Source organism: Malaclemys terrapin, chromosome 17 (genome assembly GCF_027887155.1).
Source record: "Malaclemys terrapin pileata isolate rMalTer1 chromosome 17, rMalTer1.hap1, whole genome shotgun sequence".
NCBI lineage: Eukaryota > Metazoa > Chordata > Testudines > Emydidae > Malaclemys > Malaclemys terrapin.
In genome coordinates, this window is record NC_071521.1 from 4,024,980 (window position 1) to 4,051,564 (window position 26,585).

The window sequence follows — 26,585 nt, forward strand, 5'->3', positions numbered from 1 at the left end:
TTCCCGATAGTTGGCTCTCTCTCGATGTGACATTGTATGACTCTGCCAATCCTTCTCCAGCAGCTTTTTAAAGCTGACTGCATGGACTGTCATCTTCTTTAACTGTCTCTCCTTAACTGATTTTCATGCATAGTGAATACTTTGGCAGCTGCCTACTAAGCCTTCATCTCACCCGGAAAACCTCCCTCTGCTCCCAACAGCTGAAGCCTGGTGCAAACACTTGGGAATAACTCTGTGCTTTAAATGGTGATTCACTCTTAGGCTTGACAAACTCTCAGCTGTATTCATCAATTAAAGAGAAGCACAGCTACTTCTCCCTGATGAACCAATGAAAAATGCATAATTCTAGCAGTCCTGGAGCTCAGACTGGCAGAATTTCTATGCTGGGGGGTTTAGGATCTTGCTTATTAGAAATCCCATCCCCTGACACTCAGGCTGTTGACTCAGAAGGGCTTGTCAATTGTACAAACAGAACACCGCCACAGCACCTTCCGTGAAAAGATCCAGCCCCTGGGAGATGGTATTATCACCCCCATTTTGCAGACTGGGGGCAGGGAGAGTGAGGCACAGATTTAAGTTACTTGCCCAAGGCCATGTAGGCAGTCTGTGGTATGGGCTCTTCCATCTTCTAATTTTTGCTCTATCCACTAGACAACACTCCTCTCCTCTCCTCCCCTCCCCCTCCTCCCCCCGGATTTGGGTTTAGAAACATGGGTATTTATACTTTTCCTTGCCACAGCAATTTCCACCCCGTTCTCATAAAACACTTTTCCGACATTCAGTGAAGCCCGGCCACCCTCCTCACCCCTTGTGAAACAGGTATGTGTCATAGCAATCATTTTGCAGGTGGGTAAAATTAAGCACAGCCAGGTTATGTGACTAGAGAGTGGCAGTATTGTCAAGTGGCCGAAGTACTGGACTGGGAGCCCTAAGTTGTAGCTCAGGCCACTAGAGCTGATCAAAAAATGCAACATCTTTCCCCCAGTGCTTGTGTGGATAGGACACAAATCAGGGGCAACAGTTGAGTTAACTTCGCAGTAAACACAAGCCTTTAGTGCAGTCTAGTGGGCCACCATAGATGAGTCCAAACTATGTGTTTAAAAAATGGTTTGGCCCCAGCAACACTGTTTAGGAAACCATGTTTATACCAAAGCAGTTTCCGGTAACCCAGCTTAAAAACAAAAACAAACCAAACAAACAAAAACCCCATGCAGATGGCTCATACTCATTAGCACAGTTGAGAGCTGGCTCTGACTAGCTCATCGGTCTCCTTTGCCTCTTCTGGCCCACCATTTTAGTAGGTGAAGGTGCAGCATAAAGGGACAGATTTTCATGAGATCTCAGCTTCTACATAAGTCATGATATTTTCAAAAGATTTCAGCACGTTGAGGGCTGAGCTGTTTTGAAAATCTGCCCACAGTGTCACCATGGGAGCTGCTGGATACAGTTTGAAAATCTGGCTCTTATTTATGTGCCTAAGTAGGAGTTGAAAATCTGGTTCAGCTTGTGAGTGATGAGCACGTTAAAATCTGACTCTACTTGTCCCCCCACTGATGCGAGCAGGCAAACAAAAGAGGGAAACCCACAGAATTAGGAACTGAAAGAGCCTCGACGCTTATGTGTTCAGCTGAACGTTCTGCAGGCTTCAGACCACCAATCACATTCTCTCTCTCATACTGGGAATGGGAATCAACAAAGTTTTCACGCCACAAGATGAAATATACAATATGCATATGTGTGTGATTATTTATACTATACACATACATACACACACACAGGTTTGAGCCCAGAAATGGAATCCTCCTGCACATATATGCGAGCACTATACAAATGAGTCTCTTTGCTATCACTCTGATAAGAGTGGAAGTTTTCTCTTGTTCCAAGCCCTATTCATCCTTAGCATCAGGGCACTGGCAATGTTCAGCAAAGCCTGTGAGAGGCAGAAGAAAGCCAGCGACTGCCTTAACCTTTTAAGCAGTTAATGTTATGATCGGTTTCTTGTTGCACTGGGCCTCTGACGGGGAGAATGGGACCAGGCAGCCACTCATCAAATTACAGAATATCAAAAAGGTCAAATGAGTTGTGCGTTATTATTTTTCTATTACAGCTTTTAACTTCAGGAGGCCTCACTGCCCCTCAACAAAGGAGTAGAGTAACAAGCCAGTCCTGTGACAAGACAGGAAGATGGTACAAGCTGGGCCCCTCAGAAGGAATGGTGGGGGCATTAAGTAGAAATTCTCTAGAAACTTCATTGCCATTCAGGGCAAAATTCACCCCATGCAGCGGGCCTGCTCGAGGCCAAGGCATGATTAGAGCCCCACTGATCTCAGGGGTGAATTTTGCCTTATCCCCTGCCAAAGTAAAGCACTGCCCGTGCCAGCTATTGAAAAGCACAATTCCCCTCTCCATTATTAACACCCACCAGACATTATTAACACAAACCATTTTTGTTTTAAATCCCAGAATTTCCTTTTCCCTGTTGGCACTGTCCGAGCGCTTTTGCTCACCTTGGAGATTGAGAGCAGAGAAGTTCACCAGTCTGGGTCCCGGGCGGCTCTGTAGAATAAGAACAAGAACGTTAGGTCACACGGAGCTCACCTGGGACAAGCATGAACCCAGCCAAACTCCTGATCTCTTTTACACATACCCCCCGGATGCTGAGCAGGCCTGGTGAACAGACCCTAAAGTTGATGCTACCTTGGCTGGCCCCAAGGACACCCAGCGAAGAAACTATCTCTAAGGTCCCCCGGACCCATCCCCACTGTCTTCCCATTTCCAGCTCCACTCCAGCCCCTCCCCAAGGTGCCCCATCCCAGTCTTCCCACCCTGGTCTGTCCCTGTCCCCCCAGCCCCTCCGCTCTGTCCATAGCCCCTGCCCCCAAAGGTTCACCATGCCCATTCCCCAACCCCCCCAGCCCATCCTCCCACCCCTTCAGTCCCTGTCCCCCTCTATGCACCTGCCCCTCCCCCCCAAATCCCCCTGCCCCATCCTCCCCCTGCACTCCAGCCCCTCCCCCCACTCTGTCCCTAGCCCCCCCAAAGGTTCACCATCCCCATTCCCCAAACCCCCCCAGCCCATCCTCCCACCCCCTCAGTCCCTGTCCCCCCTCCCCTTCCCTCCCAGATCCCCCCCCACTCTGTCCCTAGCTCCCCCATCCCCCCCATCCCATCCTCCCACCCCCTCAGTCCCTGCCCCCCTCCCCTTCCCTCTCAGACCCATCCTCCCCCCCGCACTCCAGCCCCTCCCCCTCACTCTGTCCCTAGCCCCCCCAAAAGTTCACCAGCCCCATTCCCCAACCCCCCAAGGTGCCCCCGGCCTCTCCCCCCGGCGCCCCAGCCCCCCAAGGTCCCCCCCTCACCTGGGCGTGGGGAGCAGCGCTGCGGCCCTGCCTCCCTCAGCCAGGCCGAGGGGCCCAGCCAGGCCCCAGCAAGCCGAGCGGAGCTGCCCTAGCTGCCCGCCGGCACCGGCAGGGGGCGCAGCGGCGCCTAGCGGCAGGAGGCCGCAGTGCAGCGGACTCAGCTCACCCCTGCGTGTGTGTGGCCAGGCCCAGCTCCCACTCCATCCCAGCCGCCCCGGGCTCTCTAGCACAGGCCGTGGGGCCTGGGCTCCCCGAGAGCTCAGCTCCTGAGGAGACCCCAGGGCCATGGCCCCCCCAGCCAAGCCCACCACGCTACTCCTGGGCATCAGCAGGGGCAGCCGCCAGGTTCCCTGCAGGGATCGGGCACCGGGGGCGCAGCCCCACTCGCTGCCTGGGAGCAGGCCGAACCGAACACCGCTCAGCCCAGCGCCCCAAAACTGGTTTATTTGGCTTGAACCTTAGACCGACTCTGGTCCTGTTCACTGAGGCTTCAGGCTGGGCCCGGAACTGGGGTTCACACAGGCCCCGGCCATGCACCGAGAGACGACTTGTGCACAGCGACTCAGTCGAGTTACCCCAGCGCTGGCGTGCTAGGTGTAGATGTCGAGCTTCCTTCTCTGGCGGTGCTCACGCAAACGTCTCTGGGGGGGAGGATTCAGTTGGTTCAATGGACTAAAATGGAACCAGGATTTGTGGCAAGAGTGAGTTCAATTTGAAAATCAGCCTGAAGCAGTTTAGGATACACACATTAATTATACAAGCGATGAAAAAAAAAGAATGAGCTGGATTTAGAGGTTTCTCATACACTACTCATGTCTTGCCATCCAAATCACAGTAACAGAAAAAATGAGCTAAAAATACAGTGTACAGTTGGAGGTTTATTTGGTGGCTCTATTCTTCTTGCAGCCAGTTGGCCAGCTGAACACTTGCTGGTGTCTGAAATTGCAAAGTCTGAAGTTCACTTCCGCTAGGAAAAAAAAGTGTTATACAAGAGCATGTGGTGTTGCATTAGAATACCTGTGACTGTCAAAGTCAGCACTGGGCAACCAATGGAGATTCAAATAGGGTTACCATACGTCCTCTTTTTCCCGGACATGTCCGGCTTTTTGGCAGTCAAACCCCCATCCGGGGGGAACTGCCAAAAAGCCGAACATGTCCGGGAAAATGGCGGCTCTGCTCCTCCCCGACTCTTCGGCTCTGTTTAAGAGCCGAGCTGCCCGAGCGCTACCGGCTTCGGGCAGCCCCCGTGTCACAGTGTCAGTTACACAGAGCCAAAGAGGAGGAGAGCTGCTGGGGCTGGAGGCTCTGTGTAACTGACACAGCGTCAGTTACACAGAGCCAGGGCAGCTGGAGGCTCTGCTCCTCTTCGGCTACCGGCTTCGGGCAGCCCCTGTGCCTCCGGACCCTGCGCCGCCGGAGCCCGGGAGGGGAAGTGCCCGGCTGGGGGCGCAGGGTCCGGAGGCAAGGGGGCTGCCCGAAGCCAAAGCGCTACCGGCTTCGTGGTTTGCCGGGCAGCCTCCAGACCCTGCGCCCCCGGCTGGGCGCTTCCCCTCCCAGGCTCCAGCTGCGCTGGGGAAGCGCCGGCTGGGGGCGCAGGGTCTGGGGCCTGCCCGGCAAACCCTGAAGCCGGTAGCACTGGGGCAGCCCTTTCCCCATGGCTGGGAGTGGGAGGGAGGAGGGGGCGGAGTTGGGGCGGGGAAGGGGCAGAGTTGGGGCAGGGCTAGGGGTGGGGAAATGGGCAGGGCCAGGGCCCGTGGAGGGTCCTCTTTTTTTATTTATGAGATATGGTAACCCTAGATTCAAACTCTCTCTAGTACACAACTGTACTGTGGACTAACAGTGTATACTTCCTCACCAATGACCTAGCTACACCACCCTCTTCCAAGGGTACACGAAATTGAGCCCTGGCCTTTCACAGGCCAAAAATATGAAAACCTCCACAGTGGGCATGGAATAGAGGGTGCAATGATTTAGATCGTCAAGCTGGACTTCAACACTGATGCCAGAACCAAAAATAGTCAATCTAATAATTAACTCAATTCTTGTAATCAAAGATCTCCGTCACTGGCATCCAAGGCTCTAGTTCCAAACTGGTCCAAAATGATGCTCAAAGACTTGCTGGTGGGTTTGCAGAGAGGTGGCTGGTCACATGGATACTAAATTAAAGTTTGTAATGTTAGTTTTCCATGTAAGCAATAGCTGTAGTTGTCACAGGGATGTCATGCGGTTGCCAAGAGGGGAGGCAGCACATGAGATTCTCAAGCCATGGAGATGACACTGCTCCCAGATGTAAAGTGAGCACAGCTGATCAATATTAGTGAATTTTTAAACATCTAGGTACAGATAGAGCTGGAGGTTTACAGTCGGCATAAAGCAACTGAGAGTCCTGTGGCACCTTATAGACTAACAGATGTATTGGAGCATGAGCTTTCATGGGTGATGAAGTGGGGATTCACCCACGAAAGCTTATGCTTCAATACGTCTGTTAGTCTTAAAGGTGCCACAGGACTCTGTTGCTTTTTACAGATCCAGACTAACACGGCTACCCCTCTGATACTTAACAGTCCACATAGTTTTACTGCACCTACAATGTTTTCTGATAGCAAGTGTGAATCTAATTTAAGAATATGAGCAATGAACGCAATTTACATTACCCACAGAATAAAAGCAGCAACACCCGAATCATCTCAACACCACAGGCTTAAGTTTGATTAGTAGAAGATTAAGAACAGGTTAACTGTGAAATCCACCCCCACTAATGTCGTTCAAAAGCTGATGTGATGGTGTCATGGAAACTGCAACTGTACTCCAACTTCTTTCCTAATTGTAACAGGTACCTGCCAGCCCCTAGAAGCTGGAGCAAAATAGGAACTTGCAGTTAAGGGAGTGAAGCCAGCCTAATTAATGCAAAATGGAACTTTACTAGAATTATAATTTTATTATGAGATCATTGAGACTTTGCACCTTCACTGAGAGGACCAAAATACTTCACAAACATTAGGCCTTGATGCACACGTGAATTTTATTCCCTTTTTACAATCAAAAATTGAGCCAATGGAATTGTTACTTCTCTAAGGACACACTTCAGAATCCAAGTGTTCTGACCCTAGCTACTAGACCACACTTCCTCTGGTTTTCTGCCAGGATGAAGGAGGTGGTGCAAGACGTAGGGGGAAAACCCAGAGGAGTGGTGGCAGAACTGTTTTTTTTTTTTTTCTGATCTCTCCTCCTCCTCCTTTTTTCCTAGAGTTATGTTCTAAATTCCATCTATTAATTTTTCAAAGGGGAAAAATCAGACAATTCTTAACTAGCCAGGCATTTATACAGCACTGATCACAATAGCATCAGTGTATTCCCCCACTAACCTAGGATAATGCTTTCAATAGGTGCATGACCCATCACTAGAAAAGATTGAGTTATTTCAGATTTGACTAATGTCAAAAAACCACCAGCTCAGGCAGGAGTGAATCCTCATTCCATGTACTCAGCACAAATCTGTTACAAATTCTGTATGCATTTCTATGTGCTTGTCTGTAAAACCCCAGATTTCTCAGGGCACTAGACTGAGCACCAAGTGACACAGGGTACAATTTAGAATGAAACGCAAGAGTGAGAGTGTGTCAAATTTTGAGCGAGTTTTTAAAAATATTTTTGAGAAGACAAGCTGAACAGATGGAGTGAAATCTTCCTCCAAATGGCAAGAACTTTACATCAGCAAACCAGATGGGAGGGCAGTCAAAAATCTTTGAGAGACCAATAAAAAAAAAAAAAGTGTTTTTCAGGAGGAGGCCTGGAAGATATTACTTGAAGAGATGGGCAACTTATGGGTGAGCCTCTGGAATGTTCATTTAAGATTAAGGCATCTGAAGGCACTGAATAGCTAAGCAGTTAAAATCAAAGTCATATGATTTGGAGTTACCATGCTGCAAAGAGCAGAAACGTAACATTGCAGACCACAGAACCTGCCCATCATAGACAGTGGCAAGCAGTAAGAGGCTCATATATGGAGTACGTGAGATTCTTACATAAGCAGCAGAAGAGTTGAACTTATTTTGCATTTAATGCACAAAACTAGCTGAGAGACTGAGGGAGAAGGGATTCCCCACTCAGCTGGTAATTAACAGCTCATTAAAGCCACAAAAATGACTATGTTCACTGCTTTTACTACTGCAGGCCTGTAAAGTTCTTTTCATTGCAGAAGCTCTGGCGAATGAAGATTAAAGTGTTTCTTCTTTGATTCACTTGTTCCCATCACCCTGTAGGCGTGTGTATCCAGCTTCCCTAAGTCCTAAAAACAATCTGCTTTCTTGTCATATTTTATATTTAACCTAGTCCCAGAAAATCTGGATCTCAGCATGGGACCCCAGTTTTTGAAAGGCTGTGGATATTTTGCATGAGAGTGGATTCAGGACTGCACTGGGAATTGGGTAATATTCCACTCCCACATTAAATTTTAAAATATTACAGTGTGATTGAAAAATGTGCATTTCCTGTAAAACGTGTTGTGGGAAATGTAAGAGGAGCTTAGTGTACCCATTGTGCAGGTTTTCTTGTGTCCATACAAAAACAAGTAGTATCTGTTTCATGCAATCCCTGATGCAATAATTACCTGGAGCAATAAATCAAATTTTTTTCCTGAATAGTCAGTTATTTTTTTAACCTTTTCTTGAAGGGATGGGAGAAGTTACATTATTTTCCTCTCACTTTGGGAAGGTGAGAGCATGAGAGGAAATGTTTACTGGTTACCTTCAAACCTTATCCGAATTACACTGATAATTATTGATAAATTGCAGATTTGAATTCATTCAGGAAGGCATCTCTGTGAAACAGAAAGCAGTAAAGTCTGCACACAGTTAAGACCTTCACGATGCTACTCCCTGAAAGCACGGCTACGTCAGAAAAATTGCTATGTAATATCTTTCTAGAGTAGGTGTGCTTTCAGAGTTTGCCTTTACTTACTTCAGTGACAAAAATAGGTTTACTTCTGCTATTTGTGCAGAACTAACAGCTGTGGGAGCCTGAGCTGTACTGAGATCTAATTCATACAGTCATCTAGTTGCACAGTTAAATTTTGTCCTTAGTTATGAGTGAGCATCCCCTAGTGAAGATAGCATGAGTAGAATTTTGCCCAAGAATTCTTGTTACTGGTGACCATGCACAAACCAGAGAAGTCTGTTTCTCAGATACAAGTGGAATTTGAAGGGGTGACAGAAAAAACAAACATTTTACTTGTAAACTGAGCACATCTGATATGAAAATTATTCAGACCCAAGCACGGAGCCCCTGGAGACCATTTTTATAGTCACTTTTCGGAGGAGAGCCATACCTTTACAATATGGATGGGCCTTCTGCCATACCAGGAAGATCCAGTTTCTTTTACATGTCCTTTGTGTATTAATGATTTTGACCTTGGGGAGTTTGCAGATGCCAAAACTGTGTTTTAAGAAGAGAACTGGTTTTGTATTGCAAAATATTTAATTCACTGTTAAAATGAAATGAAACAACAAAATAGTAATACAATTTTACTAGGTTATATTTCAATTCATGAAGTATACACACTAGCAACTATCCTACCACCATGTCCACACATCTAATATTGATGGATGTTACAGCATTTTTTGGTATGAAACAATAAAGATAATGTATGCAGTTAACGAAAATGGCTTAAGCATAGCATGTTATACCCCACAGTTGCAGATTACATCAGCTAGCATTAGTACAGTAAACAAGAAAAAGGTAGAAATACAAAATAAACCAAATATCTTTATATACAAACCAGTGCCTCTTATTGTAACCAGCTTATACTCACACTGCACACAAAATTTATCCACTGATGCAATAGATACTTCAGCATAACACAAACCATTATAAATTAAAAAAATTACAAGGTGCAAAACCTCCATTCTACAGCTTTCTGGTGAGAACTTCAGGACAATCCAGAGGAGGAGAAATCCAAGCACGTTTAGCACCTATTAGTGCAACTGCACTGAGCGTGGAAAAATTACCTACAGAACCTCTGAATGTGTTACCGGGAAAGACAGTTAGGACACACAGCAATAGATGCTCACTGCTACACTCACGCAGTGATTTTTGCCTCTTAAATATCTCAGTTTATTGTTTCTCTGTCTCATTCATACCTATGTGCAAAACTAAATCCTGGAAGCTCTCTCAGAACTTCACAGAAGACTACAGTCGGGTAAAAAACAAACAAAGACTTAATTAAAAGTCAAACATTCACGTAATTAGTACACGTTAGCAGTCCTGGTGTGGGGATTGAAACGCTGTTGATGTGTGGGGTTCAAAAAATATGACACAGAAGTAAAACAGAATTTGCCAAGAATTCTGATTATTCTTATCCAGCTCTCCAACAAGCCTCCCAACCTTAGCTTGTGAATTCATTTGGCAGCCCATGCTAAAAAACCCAGAGTTGCATAGAATTGATTAGTAACACGGAAAGAAATGCCGAACACAGAGAGATGGATAGGGTATGTATTAAAACAAAATGGGGTTGCTTCAACCAGAACTCTGAAACCATCCCCCTTCACAAAGCAAAGCCTGCCGCCTCCTTCTCTCCAAATCCTACCTTTGGGGACTGCTTTCTGGCACTGATGTAGTTTTGCTAAGAGTCATTTTCTTCTTTGTTAGTGACACTTTATTTTCAAATAAAATATTAAAAAATATTCTAACTGTAAAAAAATCTATCGTATGTAAACTTAACAATTAGGATTTGGTAAGTTCTCGTACCTAGTCTGTGAAAAGCCTCCAGCCAGACCGCAGAATGGAGTGTTTCTCTGAAGAGCGTCAATCTAGCTACATCACCTGTTAAATATCAGTAGTATGAAGATCCCGTGTCTAGCAATAAAGCCTCTTTTTGTGTTTCCATCCACTTTATCACTGACCTATTGAAATCCTGACATGCTGTGTTTCTATTTTATGTACATTCTGGTCCTCTCACATGTCACAGATTTAAACATCTGGCCACGGAAGGCAACAAAAGGTATTGTGATTAAGAAAACTGTGTTTGACGGAGTTTTGCTTTTCAACAAGTCTCTTTCCCTTGGACACCAGTCACTGTTTTTATAGAACTTATTGTTCTGTTGAACCAAGTCTTCTTTGCTGCTTGTACCTCATTCAGCGCCAGGCCCAAATGGTGCTCCAGATCCTGCAAAGAGAAGCGTCAACACCTGTGATCTGCTGTCTAGCACAAAATGGTTTCTATAAGGCTCAGAGGGAACCAGGAATTCTCTAGTCTGTTGGCCACTTTTGCTTCTGAAGAGCTTTTCTATGTATAAAACCATCAGTACAGCATGCAGATTTCCTATCTGAACGTACCTTTTAGAGAGTGTAGTGATTCTTGTGTCATTGCCATGCAGACTCCTCCAGAATTCTCATTAGTGCATTCACACTCTCTAATTCAGCACAGACAATGAATGAGCGAGGAATTCTCCCTCTAGGAACTGGATTTTTCCTTACTAACTTTTGGCAAAAAGTGCTCAGAAATCACTAGATTAAAAATAACCTAAAACCCAATAATTGCCCCAAACATAACCCCTAGCCCCTTGTTTTAATCAATTCTATGTGCACTCTGCAAAAGAAAAGTTAGTATAAACTCATATGTCTAGATTTGCTGAGCTAAGAATGAGGGACATGTATTGGAAGAGATTACACGTAATGGTAGGGCCCTACCAAATTCACGGCCATGAAAAACGCGTCACGGACTGTGAAATCTAGTCTCCCCCTGTGAAATCTGGTCTTTTGTGTGCTTTTACCCTATCCTATACAGCTTTCATGGGGCAGACCAGAATTTCTCAAATTGGGGGTCCTGACCCAAAAGGGAGATGGCAGGGGGGTCACCAATTTAATTTGGGGGGGGGGGGGGGAGGTCATAGTATTGCCATCCTTACTTCTGCCTTGACTTCAGAACTGGGTGGCTGGAGAGTGTGACTGTTGGCCAGGCTCCCAGCTCTGAAGGCAGCACCCGCCAGCAGCAGCACAGAAGTAAGGTTAACAATATTGCAACCCCTGCACCACACACAATAAGCTTGTGACCCCCCCCCACCCCCAATTCCTTTTTTGGGTCAGGACCCCTACAATTACAACACTGTGAAATTTCACATTTAAATAGCTGAAATCATGAAATTTACGATTTAAAAAATCCTATGACCATGAAATTGATCAAAATGGACCGTGAATTTGGTAGGGCCCTACGTATTGAAAATGCATAAATGCAGAGGGAAAGGAATTTTGGTTGGTTCATGGGCAGAAAAATGAGCAAAATAAAATTTAGGCCAAACATCAGGAAGACTTTCCTCACCGTTAAACCATGGAACAGATTCTCAAGGGAAGCAGTGGAAGCCTTCTTGCTTGGTACATTTGAAAACAGACTGGACAAAGAACTGGAGAATACATGGAGGGAAACAATCATCCCCACTGAGCCAGTGCAGGGTCTACACAGGAATCTTGTATTTCTAACTGCTAAAATCCATGATAATCAAGAATGAAGAGCAAGGTAGCTAAAAGTCTAAGCCACATTCTTTGGTAAATGCAGCTTCTATAAAACCACTTCTATTTAGGGTTATCTTAATGGGGTATTAATGTTTTCCTCCGTGCTTTAATTTTGATCTCTTCAGATTTAAATCAAATGGCCATTGAACATCATCCCTGTGGCAACTAAAGCATTAATCGCAATAGTATCTGAAAGCCTTCCAGTAGTGTGTTAAGCAATGTGACCAACATCTGTCATATGGTATCTGTTCTATCAGCAACTACAGTATTGTACAATAAAGAAAGTGATGAATCATATATTCTTCGTCAGAGTTAAAATGGGAAGCATGGGGTTTACTTTTCCCATCCAGGCAGTCACAACAGATCAGCCTGAAAGTGCTAAGAAGCAACTGAGCAGATGTCTGAATTTTGTGACAGCAGGTAAAAAGGGGCTCATATGATTTTAATTATTTTATCTGCATCAGCTGAGTTTTCCAAACTAAATGTTTGGTTAGATCTCCCACACAAGAAATAGCAGGTTACAGTTTCAGCCAACAGTATCTGCTCTAGTCGACCCATTCAAAATACATTTTTCTACAAATATAAGACAGCTCTGCTGAGTAACAAATAACCCCCAAGTATTACCTGTATTTTACACTCTGCTTCAACTAACTGCAGTTTGGTTTGGGCCAGCTCAAGCTCCATTTCCCTCAGCTGGTTTTTCAGACTCTCCTTTTCCTCATCTGTGTCCTCATCAGAAGCCTCCTTGGCAGAGCTGGCGACCTTCACACGTCCTTCTTTATTGAAGAACTCTCGGCAGTGTTCACAGTCATCCACTTTTTGCTAAAATCAAAAACATCTGACTGCATTTCTGTTAAGGATGCTGGTAAACTTACCAGAAACATTTCCTGCCCCTGCACTGGAGTAGTGTGAGGGGGGTGGGTGGAGAGTCAATGACCCACACGCATTTAGGCAACTCCCTTTATTCACCTGTGAGGGTAGACAAAATAGCACAGGCAAAGCAGGCAAATAAGAGCTTGCGTCACCCATACATCCCCATTCCTGCTGTGGTTTGTGGAGTTTTCTATGAAGTGTTTTGTAACACACACATCACTTCTAAAGCAGCAGTAATGGGAGAGAGCAAGCAGGCAGCACACTCTACACTCAACATCCATCCACACTGCAAAGGTCTCTGTGGTATAACTCCTCCCACCAACGTAACTGTCACCTTCGGGATAAGAAGCAAGATGCAATGGTTTGAGCAGGCACTATGAACCAGGGAATCAGATCTACTCCCAGCTCTGCCACTGATGTACTGTGTGATCCTGAACAAATCACATAGCTGGTCTATGCCTCAACTTCAGAGGTCCATTCTACAAATGGGGGATTGATACTTGTCTTACCCCTGCAGGAATTCTGCACACAAAATATTAAAATTCTGCGCACGATATTTTAAAATTCTGCAAAATTTGTCAATAAACGTGAAGGCTCCAGCATGGCAGTGGGGTGCACGGGCCACTGGCTGCAAGGAGATGGGAGATCACCCTGCAGCCCCCCGCACCTCACCCGGGGACACAAACTCAGCGGAGTCTGACCCTGACACAGCACAAGGGCCAGTCCTGCCCCAGAAAACAGCCCGGGTCACTGCTACTCTGTCCTAGGCGCACCAGGTATGGGCAGGATCCAGTGTGGAGGGGCTTAATGTTGGGGGGATCCAGGAGTGGGGTAAAAGGGTTCTGTGTGGGGCAGCTCAGTGGGGGGTCCAGGTATGATCTGGATGCACAGGGGCGCCTTGGAGGGTTTCTGGATGTAGGGGCAAAGGGATTCTGCAGGGGGTCCAGGTGAAGTTGGTTGGGGCTTGGCAGGGAGGTCTGGCTGTGGGGGGATGGGGCTCGTCGGGGTGTGGGGGTTCACTAGGGTGTCCAGGTGCTGGGGGCTCAGCAGGGGGTCTGGGTGCTGAGGGAGTGGGGCTCAGTGGGGTGGGGGTCCAGATGCATAGGGGGTGGGGCTTATCAGGTGGGTGGGGGTTTGAGTGTGGAGGGCTCATCGGGCTGTGGTCTGGGTGCAGGGGTGAGGGGTCTGGATGCAGAGGGGTGGGGGGCATTGGATGCAGGGGGCTCATCAGGGAGGGCCAGGCTCAACGGGGTGGATGTTTGGGTGCGGGGGGTTGGTGGGTAGTTCTGGGTGTGGGGTGTCGAGGCTCGGCAGGAGGGTCTGGATGCATGGGTGTTGGGCAGATCGGTGAGCTGCTCCCTGTACAGTGACCCCTTTCCCCCCCGTGGTTGAGGAGCGATGGGGACAGGAAGTGGAGTGGGACAGGGGCGGAGCTTCCTGTAGCCGGAGGTGGTTTCTGGGGGTGGGTCTGGCCCTGACTACTCTGTGCAGGGGAAGTGCACTCCGCCCCCACCCCTAGCCCAGCTGGGACTAGCAGCTGAGCCCAGCCCAGGGTAGGAGCCACCAGCCAGGGCATCCCCAGGCCCGGGTTCAGGGGCTCAGCACGGTCCAGGCTTGGCGGGGTGGGGGTTGAGTGTGGGGGGGAGCTCCTGGGTGCAAGGGGGTGAGGCTCAGTGGGGGTCCAGATGCATGGGGGTAGGTTTGACTGGGCCCCAGCTGGGGCGTCCCTAGCACCACCCCCTCCCACAGTGATTTACCTCTCTGCCGGCTGCTCCAGGCGCCTGAAACAATGTGCCTGTGCTGCTGGGGAGGGGCACGTGACTGCTCTGGCAGCTTCCCTTTGCTTCCCTGTCAAAAAGTCATTTTTCTGCAGGGAAGCAAAGAAATCTGCGGGGAACATGAATTCTGTGCCCGTGCAGTGGCATAGAATTCCCTCAGTAGTATTATCTACATAACAGGAATGTTATGAAGCTTAAAATGTCCGAAGTGCTTTGGGATCCTCAGGTAACAGCATTATGGAAGTCCAAAGTATTGTTCACATTGCGGTAGCAGGTAATATGCAGTGTCCAGAGCTAAATAGATATTTCAAAAGATTTCACAAAGAGCCATGAATCTGGAAGAAAAATGATTGCACCTTCTGATCTGTGCTGAAATGCAATCAGCTTTATCAAGGGGGAAAATTCTCTGTGGAACCTCCTATGGATTAGATTTGACAGACACGAGGCAAACACCACTAAAACTAACTGGCAAGGCAGACCAAGCATGCACCGAATAGTCTGATGACCACAGGACCACAAGTCCACTGGCTGCACAGGGTGACTGTACTAAGCACACAGTCCAAGGGACAGTTTGTTGTTGGTAAAACTCTCTTCTTGGGATAATTATTTCTGCATTCCCTCAATGTTACATTATGGTCAAAGCAGGCTGGTGGTGCCTTCTCCTGCTACAGCAAGAAATCCCTCATGACAGCTTACATCAGTTTTTGAACAGTAACAGCATGTTACAGGATGGTGTGGTAGGGGGAGCTGGAAACTAACTGCCCCTTCCTGAAACTATACGGCAGCCAAAGAATGCTGTAGGTGCCATTTATTTCATCTGTACTTGTGCCAACAGCGAAACATGGAAGTTGCTGGGTGCAACACATCATTCTAGCTAATTCGTTAAAGAATTTTTTAAAAGATCATAAGTGCACAGATTCATTAGGCTGATAATGTTTAAACAGTGAAGATCCTGGTAACATGCATCCTCTTACCCGTATTTTCTCCATTTCAGCTTTATTTGCTGTTTGCTGCTTCTCCAGTCGCTCGCTCAGCTGGGAGCAAATCTAACAAAGCAAAATTCTGTTACCACGCAGCAGTTGCTCAATAAATATTAAAACCAAACTCCTGTGCTACAGCAGCAGTAAAGTGGAGATTTTAAGGGCCCCAGAAGAGTCAGGAAATTCAGAGTCAAGGTTTCTAAAGCAACCTGGATCCTGCTGCGTGCACAGAGGCATTACAGCAGGGTATTTCACTGCAGTCACACAACATACATGCAGTAATGCATGGAATTACATACGTGCCTCTAAGGCTGTAGCCAATAAGCAAATAAGTTTATAGTTCAGCCTCTCTGGGGGAGTCAAGACAAATTGAGAGGAAGCGTAGTTCCTTCCATTGCCTTGGGAATCAAGTAAACAACCATGACAATGGGTGTGGCTAGCCACACCTACCCCTTGAGGTTTGTTTGATGCAGCCTAAGGATATCTTGAGGCTAAATTCCTAGTAAATGGAGCTATGGATTGGATACCATGCACTGCAGGAGTGGGAATCCAAACCTAACATTCTGAAACACTGTCATAGCGCTGAACCAAGCTAAAGAGCTTCTTTATCATCACCATCTGGTGGGAGAAGGGACTATGGGGGAGAAAATTTTTGGAGTGAAGTTAGCAGCAAAGCCTTTAGATTGTAAGACCATAGCCCATTCAAATAACTTTATGTTCTTCATAATGGATACGACGGGTAATTGGCACGTGGCACCCTATAAAGATTTAAGTCACAGATAACTAGAACATTGTGATCTCAGCCAAAAAAGCATGAAAACCACCACAGCTGCTCCAGAAGTCCCAGTAAATGCATGGCAAATATTGTACTTATATGGGGATGTCTGGAAAATAAATGCTAAATACCAGAGAATTCCCTGGCATGTGAGAGCAGTATGCCCCATTCCTATCCAAGCTGCACTTACCTGCTTATAGTCACCAATAATAGAGCTATTCTTTTTAATCTCCGACTCTGCCTTGTCTAGTTCCCTACGACACATTTCCTTCAGCTGCAGTAAAATAAAGAGAAAGATTACATATTTACAATACCTTAAAAAATAATCTGACAACATCTGCAGAAGACAACCCACCTTCACTCCTCTAACTCATAACCCTTCGGAGATGATAAGCCTTTCTACCTCTGAGAAGCAACGGGCTAGTCCAGCCCCACTGCAATCTAGGGTGTAGCTATGAAGCTAGTTTGAGACACTGATGGGCAGGTATATCAGGAAAATTGGGTTGGTTTGTGATAGGATATGTACGAGGAATTCACTGGGGTAAATAGTGACAGTTTGAATCCTATGTTGCTTCCATCTGTAGTAACACTGTCCGCATGCATCCATGCTTCCAAGTTAGTTAAATATTAAATTACAATAAGCAGCAGCTTTCAAAGGGACCCTGAACTCTGTTTCTCTATGTTCTTTACACTGATCGAGAGGCAGAAGGATAACTTGGAACAATAAGCCCTTCCTATGCAGGTCTCGTTTTCTTAATTTCCCTGCTTTACAGAAACGTGAAAGCAACAGAAACGCCCATAACCTGAGCAGACTCCTCTTCTAGTCGCCTTTTTTCTTCTTCTGCATCAATTAACTTCTGTTTGGTCATTAGCAATTCCTTATTCAGCGCATCCGCCTTTTCCTCTGCCTGAAACACACACCATAGAGCAGAACATCAAGCACAGGATTTCCCATCACTAAAGAATTGTATGCGCCATTGTGCCTATGCCTCTTGGCATCCAACGGCACACCAGACCCATGGGACTCTGCCAAGGCAACAGCCTCATTCTACACTCTTCGGTTTCATTACAAGTACCATCAAAGGAGAGAAAGGGACCATTTTTGATATCAGATCATCACAAGAACAAACTTAACTGTCATTTTTGGTGCTTCCTACAACTTCAATATGAAAAACAGTTCCCCTGGAGACTGCATGCCTGCTGCACAATTATCCTTATTCCCATCAGGCGGACCTTAGTAGCACTCCTCACCCTGACCAATCTCACAGGAGACCCTGTTCCCCACTTCTCAACCATCATTTAACAGAAGAAACACCGCAAAACCGAGACCTTATTATAAAGACTCTCTGGCTGTTCCTAGTATATTCTGAGAGTCCATGGAAACTATGCAGGTGAAAATTAAAACAAGACTACCTTTGCTAAAATACATGAGCAAAACACATTGGGAGACTTCTTTTTATTTGCATCTATTCACTTGGTAACCAACAAAACTCAGTAAACCACAACCGGTCTCCTAATGTGAGTGAATGGCCAAGTCCTGTAGTCTTATCCTTATGAAGGTAGAAATAGCACCTGACAGATGCTTAATCACATCAATAGAAAGGCACAAATTAATCATTTCTGGGGGGTGGGAGAGTGAGAAGGAGAAAGTCCTTAATGATTTAGCTTTCTGGGCCACATAACATGTCTTCTTTCATGTCCTATGTACTGCCAGGCACACTGTACATGCTTCACAAATAGCGAATGGTGGTTAGCCTAAAAGACTGGGAGTCAGTGTGGCATCTCTGTTCTGCATAGATAACCCTCCCTCCAAAAGCTCTTCTTTAATTTCAGTGACCGGCCTCAGCAAAGTCAGCATCTGAATGATTGCTCCCAGGAAGAAATCCAATTAGAGAAATAATTACTCCCTTTTCACTTGGGCCTGGGACCAGAATAGTAAACTAAAGGACAATGGAAGACATAGAACAGATAACTATTTGAAAGATGATCTATAATAAAAAACTTTAACAATCCAAATCTCATGTTCACTTTGCAAATGTCCAAGCTGTGGTGAGAATACATTCATTGAGAAAGCCCCATGAGAGCTTCGCCAAATCAAAATAGACATGACACCTGCCCATGAAGGCAGTTACTCCCCTCGTTTCTTAAGCCACCCAGAAGAGTTTGCATTACAAACAGCATCTAACACAAGCAAATGAGAACAGTCCAATGTCAATCTGCTCCACTACGTACTCAATACCCAGGCAGAAAATGTGTACATTGAACAGAAAATTAAAATGAGCTTGCCGTACAGTACTCCTTGCTCCCATGAGTTCCCTTCTATCTGAGCCCGAGGGATCAGTGCAGTACTATGCCAAACCACTTCACCACAGCTGTACATTAACTCATCTTTCTGATCAGGTAAGACAGAACACATTTCTTCACTTTCCTTCTGAGATCTACTAGGATGATGAGTCTGACCTTGATAAATACCTTTTGGGGATGTAAAAATACAAAGGATAAATTAAACTGGAAAAGATCAGAACTGACAACAACCTTGAAAAGCTCCTTAGGTTGATTTCCCCCCCCCCCCCCCAATCACATAAGATAAGTCACTCAAAACCATTACTGCAAAGGTATGCGTCTTTTCCAACATTGCTGTTTAAATACAATAGCTCAGGGCTCACAGATAGATGTATTGATTACATATATGATCAATATGATCAATAACTCAAAAGGTTTAAAGACTTCAGAAAGCAACTGTCTCAATCCCTTTGAAAGGAAGAAAATCACAGTGAATTTTAGTCCACTAAAGTTTTGATGATCCTTAAAAATAGGGGCACAATCCTAAGAGACGGACTTGTCGATATCCATTGGCTCAAAATTGTTTTGAAGTTAAAGAAAGCTGGACATCTGACTCCAACAAAAGACGATGACTGAAGCTTAATTTCTGGGCTAGTATAGAGGAAATGAAGGAAGCTGCTTAATTTCCATTCTTTGCTTTGATCTATCTAGGCTATGAGATTGCAAACGTGCCTTTAAGGTATCAGAAAGGGTGTATTACACAATGTCTTTTAGTACTTTTCTTCCAGGACAGTTGACTAGTTGAAATGGAACATGATCTCAGGGCCCAAACAGAAGAATTAATCCAGGGTCAAATCACGGAAGTCCCCTCAAGGGCAATTCTGTCAACTTCATTTAGCCATCTTTGGAGGATGGACAGATTATAACCAAATCCAATGGGCTACCTCAGAAGTTTGGCTTAATTCTGCTTTGTATAAGCAAGTCAACATTAGAGCACAGCTAAGTCCCATATGGGTTCAAGTGGTCACAACTGAGTTACTAGTGAATATCAAAAGCAACAAAAGATGCATTTTATGTTGGGGCCCATCCTTTGAGCACAACTGCTCAGCTGTCCTCATATTCCTCTATTATGTCTTTGCTGAAATGGAAAAGGAGGTGTAACAAGGTGAACATGCTGGTATTTTGTGAAGTCACTACCCAGAACAAAAGGATAATGGAATTTATTATTCATATTTATAGCAGGTTTTCATAACACTACAGAGCATTCATCCACTGGTATAAATTCTCACTCTGAAACAGTAAGAACTTCCAATATTTTTCCTGAAGAAACTTTCCCAGTAAAGAGTGGGAATCCCTACTTCACTTAGGTTGGTGGGCTGAAACACTTTAAAGTCTGTCAAATCCTGGCTTATACAATTTCTAAAAGCCAGCTTCCGCTGGGATTTCACAAATGAATGTATCTTCATACAGAATGAGAATGGTATGACACAAGCACTTTCTTTCTTTCCCATGTATTTCCAGGTGGATTGGTAATATCTACATCAGTTCAGAGGCAGCAGCAGAAATGCCAGTTCATTTTGCCCTACCATGTGTGCTGTCTAAGGCAGTGTTTCAGTCCTTCTGTCTCTGCAAAAGTATATTCTAGCAAAACATCCCCAATGTGATTATCTAAATCTGACATGAAGGGAAGAGACAGCAAAGAAAAACCCAAGTAACACAATTGGAATCCAAGCATCTGTGCAAAATGAACAAGGAACAAGAAGATGACCGAGTTTTATAAGAATCTCTGAAGATGTTAATTTTTAGCATCAAGGGTATTCTCTCATCTTAACACACCTGTAAAAACTTGATCACTACAAGAATGTACCCTCCAGTGCATTTGCCTTTAGAAAACTATTGATATGGGAAATGACCAATGTGACTGCAAATACATTGGAGGGTGTGGAGGGTAGGGGGGAAGAGTCATAATAAATTCAATCCATATTGGCACACTTCAGCAAGCCAAAACACACAGGATGAAATTTTGAAAAGCACCTAAGAGACTTAAGAATCTAAGTCCCATTGAAAGTCAAAGGAACTTAGTGGTTCTTATGTGCTTTGCTGACAGTGAAACGATATACACAGACTAAACGGCTACCAGGAAGTCAGAAAACAGAAGACACCATAATGTCACTAAGGGTCAGAAAATGGGCTTTCTAGACTCCAGCTACATACTGTCTCTTATCCAACATAGTGGCAAAAACAATCAAGAGCGAGAAGCACCTGCATCCTGCAAGACCAAGATGGGTTTTACAGTCTATACATGTAGCAACTGCTCAGCCACCTCTGTGGCAAACACAGAAGCCATTTTACACCAATTACACTACACAACATGAGAGGAAGAACAACATTGCCGATTTACACGCTAGGGGATATCAGGGAGGTCAGAATGCAACTTTCCAAGTAGGAATTTGGCTCCATTAAAGAGCCAATACCTCTTCTCTCCCTCAAATTACCTTGGGCTCTTTTCATGACCGGGGGGGTGAGAGCCTCAGTTTTAGGTATCCTTCAGATGGGACCTTCAGCAGCATAGTGCAGCCTAGTGCCATGCTGGGATAATCACCGAGTACTGACTTGGAAAGAAGACTTGCGCTTACATCAAGCACACCACCACTTGTTGAATGTCCTTTAAAGGTCTCCAATTCAATAAATGGCCAAACCTGCCCTTGCTTACCTCGTGAGACCTAAGAGAATCCTGGCCTGGCCACGGTAGTAGGCTTTCCATTATAAATATATAAGCAATCCATAGGCCTGAAGGCAAAAGATAAATGGAAAAACATCCCAAGGTGAAGAAATAATGTGAGATTTATCAGTCTCATAAGTGGAAAATGCAGGTTTGCAAAGTAATTGTAAGAACACGATCCATCTATGGACACCCGCAATGAGACATTAAGAATTAAATGAGAGGAGTAAATAGAAATTAAGTTTTGCATTATCTGCACCCAAGAGCAGAGGGAAATGTTTTGCCTTACATTATCTAAATCCTTCCGCAGTGCAATCTTGCTGGTGACCAGTTCATGGGCAAGATCATCATTTTCTTGTTCAAGCCTCATATTTGCTTCTTGCAGTCGCCGGTTCTCTCGCTATTGGAAACAAAACGCCCGAGTTTAAAAAAAAGCTCTCTCAAGGAGTTTGTTCACCAGAAACCGTTTTGAGTGCCTCTCCGCTCACACATTCACTCTGCAAGACCAGCCTGGAAACCCAATTCTGGCTGCATGTGTTTTAGTGACAACAAATAATTAACTATTTTATATTCATCATATGGTTAGCGAAGCAAAAAATGACCTTTGAGAAGCAGCTATTTATTAGTAACTCTGCTTAGCCATTACTGGGAAGCTCGCTGAGCCATAGCAAAGCTTCGGGCAGCGGAGAGGTGGGGGTGAGAGTCCACTGCCAATGTTCCCACAAGCGTTTCCCTCCGAGGCTTGCAATAAACTTTGTGGGCTGTGAAAGGAGGGGTGTGTGTGTGTGCGGGGGGGGGGGGGGGGGGGGGATGTGAAGACTGCTCAGCTGTTTTCTCGCTTAAACAAAACTGCTCTGCCACAACCATAATTGAGGAGGGAGGCTCCAGCTCCTGGCAAACACATGGATAGAAGTGCACTTCACTTGAAATGTTTATACCCTGAAAAATAGACTCAGTATTTCACAGCATACAACCTGTGTCACTAGGGGGTGGGGGGGGGAGAGAGAGAGAAATGAGGGAGGAGAGTGAAGACTTTATGGCGGTGAGCTTATACCCACCAGAATTGTGTGTGTTTGTTTAAATATCGGTCACTTGGTGACATCAGCACATTACACAAATGGACTCTTCTGAGGCAGTTTTATGAACCCAAGTGTAAAAGTATAAATCTGCACTATCCCGCCCTTCAATTTAATGGAAACATTTTACGAAGGGGCTTGCTCTGGAACGTCCCTGCTGATCAACACAAGTAGGCATTTCTTTAATGTTCATTTGGCAGAATTAAGCTGTCCTAGCAAAATCTCTGCATGCTGGCAAATAAAGAGAAACAACGGAAAGAAACAGAATTTGGAGCAAGACTTTCCTGAGAGGCCTCAAAATGACCTAGGTGTGCAGTGTGTTACCTCAAATCTTTCTATAGGATCCTCCTGTTGTGCTTGTTGCTCTCTCATGGTATGATATTCCTTTTCATATTTCTTCAACTTCTTCTGACCAATCTAAATTAAACACAACATATTAGTTCCTGGCCAGTTCCATTCTCTCTCATGGAAAAGCATACACATTTTACAAAGTGTCAGTGGTGCAAACCTCGGGCAAGACCTGCCTGCTACAAAATATGATTAAAATGTTTCCCATGTATTCCGAGAGTGAAGTAATTAGAACTGGGCAAAAATTTTTGACCTATTCAACGTAATCAAATAAATATTCTGTTGCTTCCTGCCTTCTTTGGAGCACAGGTGTTTATCTGATGAGGTTGAAGTTTTAAGGCTGCCTCTTCAGCTTTAATTTTTAACGTCATGCGTACATGTCTTCTATGCTTTTTATGAAACTGCTAAAATAAGGAAGGGCCTGAGCAAGGGGGGAGGGATAGCTCAGTGGTTTGAGCATTGGCCTGCTAAACCCAGGGTTGTGAGTTCAACCCTTGAGGGGGCCACTTAGGGATCTGGACTCTATGACCTTTCAAGGTCCCTTCCAGCTCTAGGAGATAAGATATCTCCATTATTTAAGGTTCATCACACAGCTCTGCTAGCTCATACCCGACTTAAAAAATCTCCAATCCCAGGGCTGCCTGTACATCTCAGTCAAGCCACAACAGACTACATCAGCACCAATGGGAGAGAAGGATAGAGAAAAATGATGGTCTAGTAACAAGCAGGTAAGGCACCATTCTGGAACTCAGGAGATCTGAGTTCTCCTCCCAGCTCTGTCAGAGATTCCCTCCCTTTGGGACCTTGAGCAAATGACTCTCACTGCCCCAGTGTTCCCATTTGTAAAATGGAGATAAGAATCCTCCTCTTCTTCACAGAGGGTTGATAAATTAATTAATGCATATGTGGTGCTCAGACACTACCATTACAGAAGACACAGAAAAATCTTTAAACAAAACCCACCCCACCAGAGCCTCTCCTTCTGTTGAGGCCCCGAGACATGCCAAGTGCTGTAGTGGCTTAGCAATACAGCCTATGCTGAGACCACCAGGCTCACTTCACTTGTGGACTAACACTGATTTACACTGGCTCTCCCATGATTAAAGGCTGCTGGGCCTTACTATTATCTCAGTAAGCTAGCTACATGATAAACGGGGATGGCTCCTTTTTTTAAAGTATTTGTTTAAACAAATCTTTTGCAAAAGAGTAAGACAGACATATGAAAATCAGTTTATGGTTATTTCCTACTTTATCATTAACAGTCTTGCCCGAGATGAACAAGCTGCAGAAAACTAAGAGCTAGGCTCCCTCTAGTGAGATTTATACAGAAATGTTTTAACCAGATTTCGACTGAAATATTTCAATCTCCTTAGCTGGAGTCTCTGTGCAGTACAATTACAGTTATAAGAGTTAATCAGGAAAAATACAGAGTAAACACTTAATAAACACTCACAAGGGATCTTTAGGAACTAGCTTCATTCTCGAGAAAGGGTTAAAATCTTAATAAGTAGTTTGTTTCACTACATAAGGACTTATTGAAACATGTCCTGGTTTTTACATGCTGAATCTCACATTAGTGAGAATGTTAAACATTGAGAAGGAAGGAAATAAGCACACACCAATATATTCAACTCACCACACTTCTGAGTGTATCAGAACCAATCTTAGCTCTAGATATGAGTTACCGGGTGATCACAAGGTTCTTTTTGTGATGATCACCAATATACAGCCCCAGTGGGAACGGTGCGAGTGGAATGGCAGCAGAAATCTTGGAATTTGCATTGTGAGACACAGAGGAGGCAGGAATCCCAAATTCTAGTTTTTCTGCGGCAAGGAAGGTAGCAGTGGCTCTTTTTACATTTCACTGTAACAATGAAGTGTGACCTTAAGAATCTAGCATTACTTCACGCTCATCATTAGCTGACCTCCTTTTCAACAGAATGCTGTTGTAATCACAATGCCTCAGCCAGGCTACTTTTCCCTTCCTATAAATGATTCAGCTGGACATCAGGGCCTTTTCTGTTCAAAAGCATTTTCAGGTAAAAAGCAAGAGATTTTTTGTGTGTGTGTGTGACAGCAATGGGCTTATATTTTAAGTCGAACCAATTACATGCAGCATTCAAATAAAAGAAAAAAAGTGTGCATGGGGGTGAGAGCTGCAAGCATTGGGCTTTTGCTCAGAGCCCAGTGTTGCAACCTGCATTCTCTCCAGCAGCCTTCCATATTCTGTTAACCCTTTCAATGCAAATTGCATCTAGCTTCCCTATACAGTACAATATATATGCTGTGCCATTAGTTCAAGGTGCACTTGAAACAAAGGGGGAGCCTAGGCAGCAGTGGGAAGGGGAAAAGGAACGAAGTTCCTGATGTGAAAAGTGAAAGGTAAAATGTGTGAATGCACTCTTGGCAATGCAAGTGTTGCACACGATATTAGCCAGATCCATATTTAATATTAATGCTGTCTGTAATCAGCCAAGACTGGGTCATCTTCATCCTGCTTATTTCCCTTTTCTTACACAGGTTTTGGATCAGAACGGAGTACAAACCCGTTAACTGCCATTTTGAGGTCTATCTAGAGACCCTGCAGTGGAGTGGGCAAATGTGGAGCAAAGAGCTCTGGAAAACCCAAATGCCCAGGAATGTTTCCATACTATTAAAGCTATGCTTAGACTCTAGCAGCATACCGAGTTCCTTTAGCCATGCTAAAAGTATAAAGAAATTTTGTGCCAACACCAGTGGTTTTGCCCCAAAACTTGGCATATATAGTTAAATTATAAATATAAAATATAGATCTAAAACTGTCATAAGAAGTTAGAAAGTTTCCTTTAAAAACATAAGAGAGCTCTATTTCAGAATTGAATGATCACAGCTATAAAGGAGACACTACAGAAGGGGTTTTTGGGAATCTAGTTTAAAGGTCTCTTTTAAAGTGGTGGTTTAAAGGTTTAGTTACAATATTCACAGTTTGATTTGATTAAAGAGAAGCTGTTGACTTCCACTGTGAATTAATGCCGTGTTCATTACCAGTAACTGCCAGGATATCCTTATTCCCAATGTCAAAGGCTACATCTATTTTACATAATTACATTTAAGTAATAGGGTCTGGTGGACAATTTCTATCTGAGAAATTTTTGTGCACCTCAAGCGATAGAACTGGATGAAATATCTCCTAGAGAAGCACTTTGTCCTACAGCTGTTATTAAATAGGAATTATTAATTAATACAAAGGATACATTAATAGCAAGGCAATTACATTTGTAGAACAGAGCCTCCTTTGTAATGACAGAGTTGGAATCAATTTGCAGCACAATATTTGATCCCCTGGCAAACCCTGATGATGCTATAGTTAACTAAATGGGAGCGTGATGGACCTCAACTTGGTTCTGTGGCAGAGACCAATTCTAAGTTCTGGGTTTCAGAGTTTGGTATCTTTGCTATTTTTAATCAGACAGTTGTTTTGATTGGAAGGACCTTCTCTAATGAGTCACATAGTTCCCTTTTTGCATTGTGGCAGTACAAATTTCATTATTCACAAATCATCCCTGATAACTGGTGTCTACCCAGGTTTGAATCAAATTTTGGCTGAATGCTTTTTAAAACTAATTTCCTTCCAACTCTTTTCTGGAATTTAAAAGCAAAGGTGAAATTCTCAAAGTTTTAGCTGTTCCCTTTACACTAAGTTAAGTTGGCTTTGTCTTAAATTAATGAGTTAAAAAAAAGGCAGAGTTGTTTATTAAATTGTGCCACTTCGCCGAAACTTAGCAATGTTAAATTATTTTAAATGCAAAAGTTTTATGAGGAGTTAGTCTCCAGTATATTCAGAAAGTGCATGTCTAGGTCAGCATTGTGTGTTTTTAATAATGATGCAAGCTCCTTGTTACTTGAA

The 26,585-nt window shown here is 44.6% G+C and overlaps 1 protein-coding gene and 1 long non-coding RNA gene across 8 annotated transcripts in view; both read right to left on the reverse strand.

Moving 5' to 3' along the window:
• Positions 1-3,470, reverse strand: part of LOC128825079 (uncharacterized) — a 42,374-nt gene extending 38,904 nt beyond the window's left edge. For all 7 annotated transcript variants that reach the window (XR_008442599.1, XR_008442594.1, XR_008442596.1 and 4 more), the window contains exons 1-2: positions 3,360-3,470; positions 2,508-2,556 (exon numbers count right to left, since the gene is read on the reverse strand). This is a non-coding gene — a long non-coding RNA (uncharacterized LOC128825079). The remainder of the gene's footprint in view (positions 1-2,507; positions 2,557-3,359) is intronic.
• A 5,404-nt stretch (positions 3,471-8,874) lies between these two features.
• Positions 8,875-26,585, reverse strand: part of RABGAP1 (RAB GTPase activating protein 1) — a 123,665-nt gene continuing 105,954 nt past the window's right edge. Inside the window, exons 20-26 of the mRNA XM_054007282.1 lie at positions 22,676-22,768; positions 21,565-21,675; positions 17,074-17,178; positions 16,461-16,544; positions 15,490-15,561; positions 12,489-12,686; positions 8,875-10,521 (exon numbers count right to left, since the gene is read on the reverse strand). Of these exons, the coding sequence (XP_053863257.1) occupies positions 10,399-10,521; positions 12,489-12,686; positions 15,490-15,561; positions 16,461-16,544; positions 17,074-17,178; positions 21,565-21,675; positions 22,676-22,768 (786 nt within the window). The 3' untranslated portion in view covers positions 8,875-10,398. The remainder of the gene's footprint in view (positions 10,522-12,488; positions 12,687-15,489; positions 15,562-16,460; positions 16,545-17,073; positions 17,179-21,564; positions 21,676-22,675; positions 22,769-26,585) is intronic.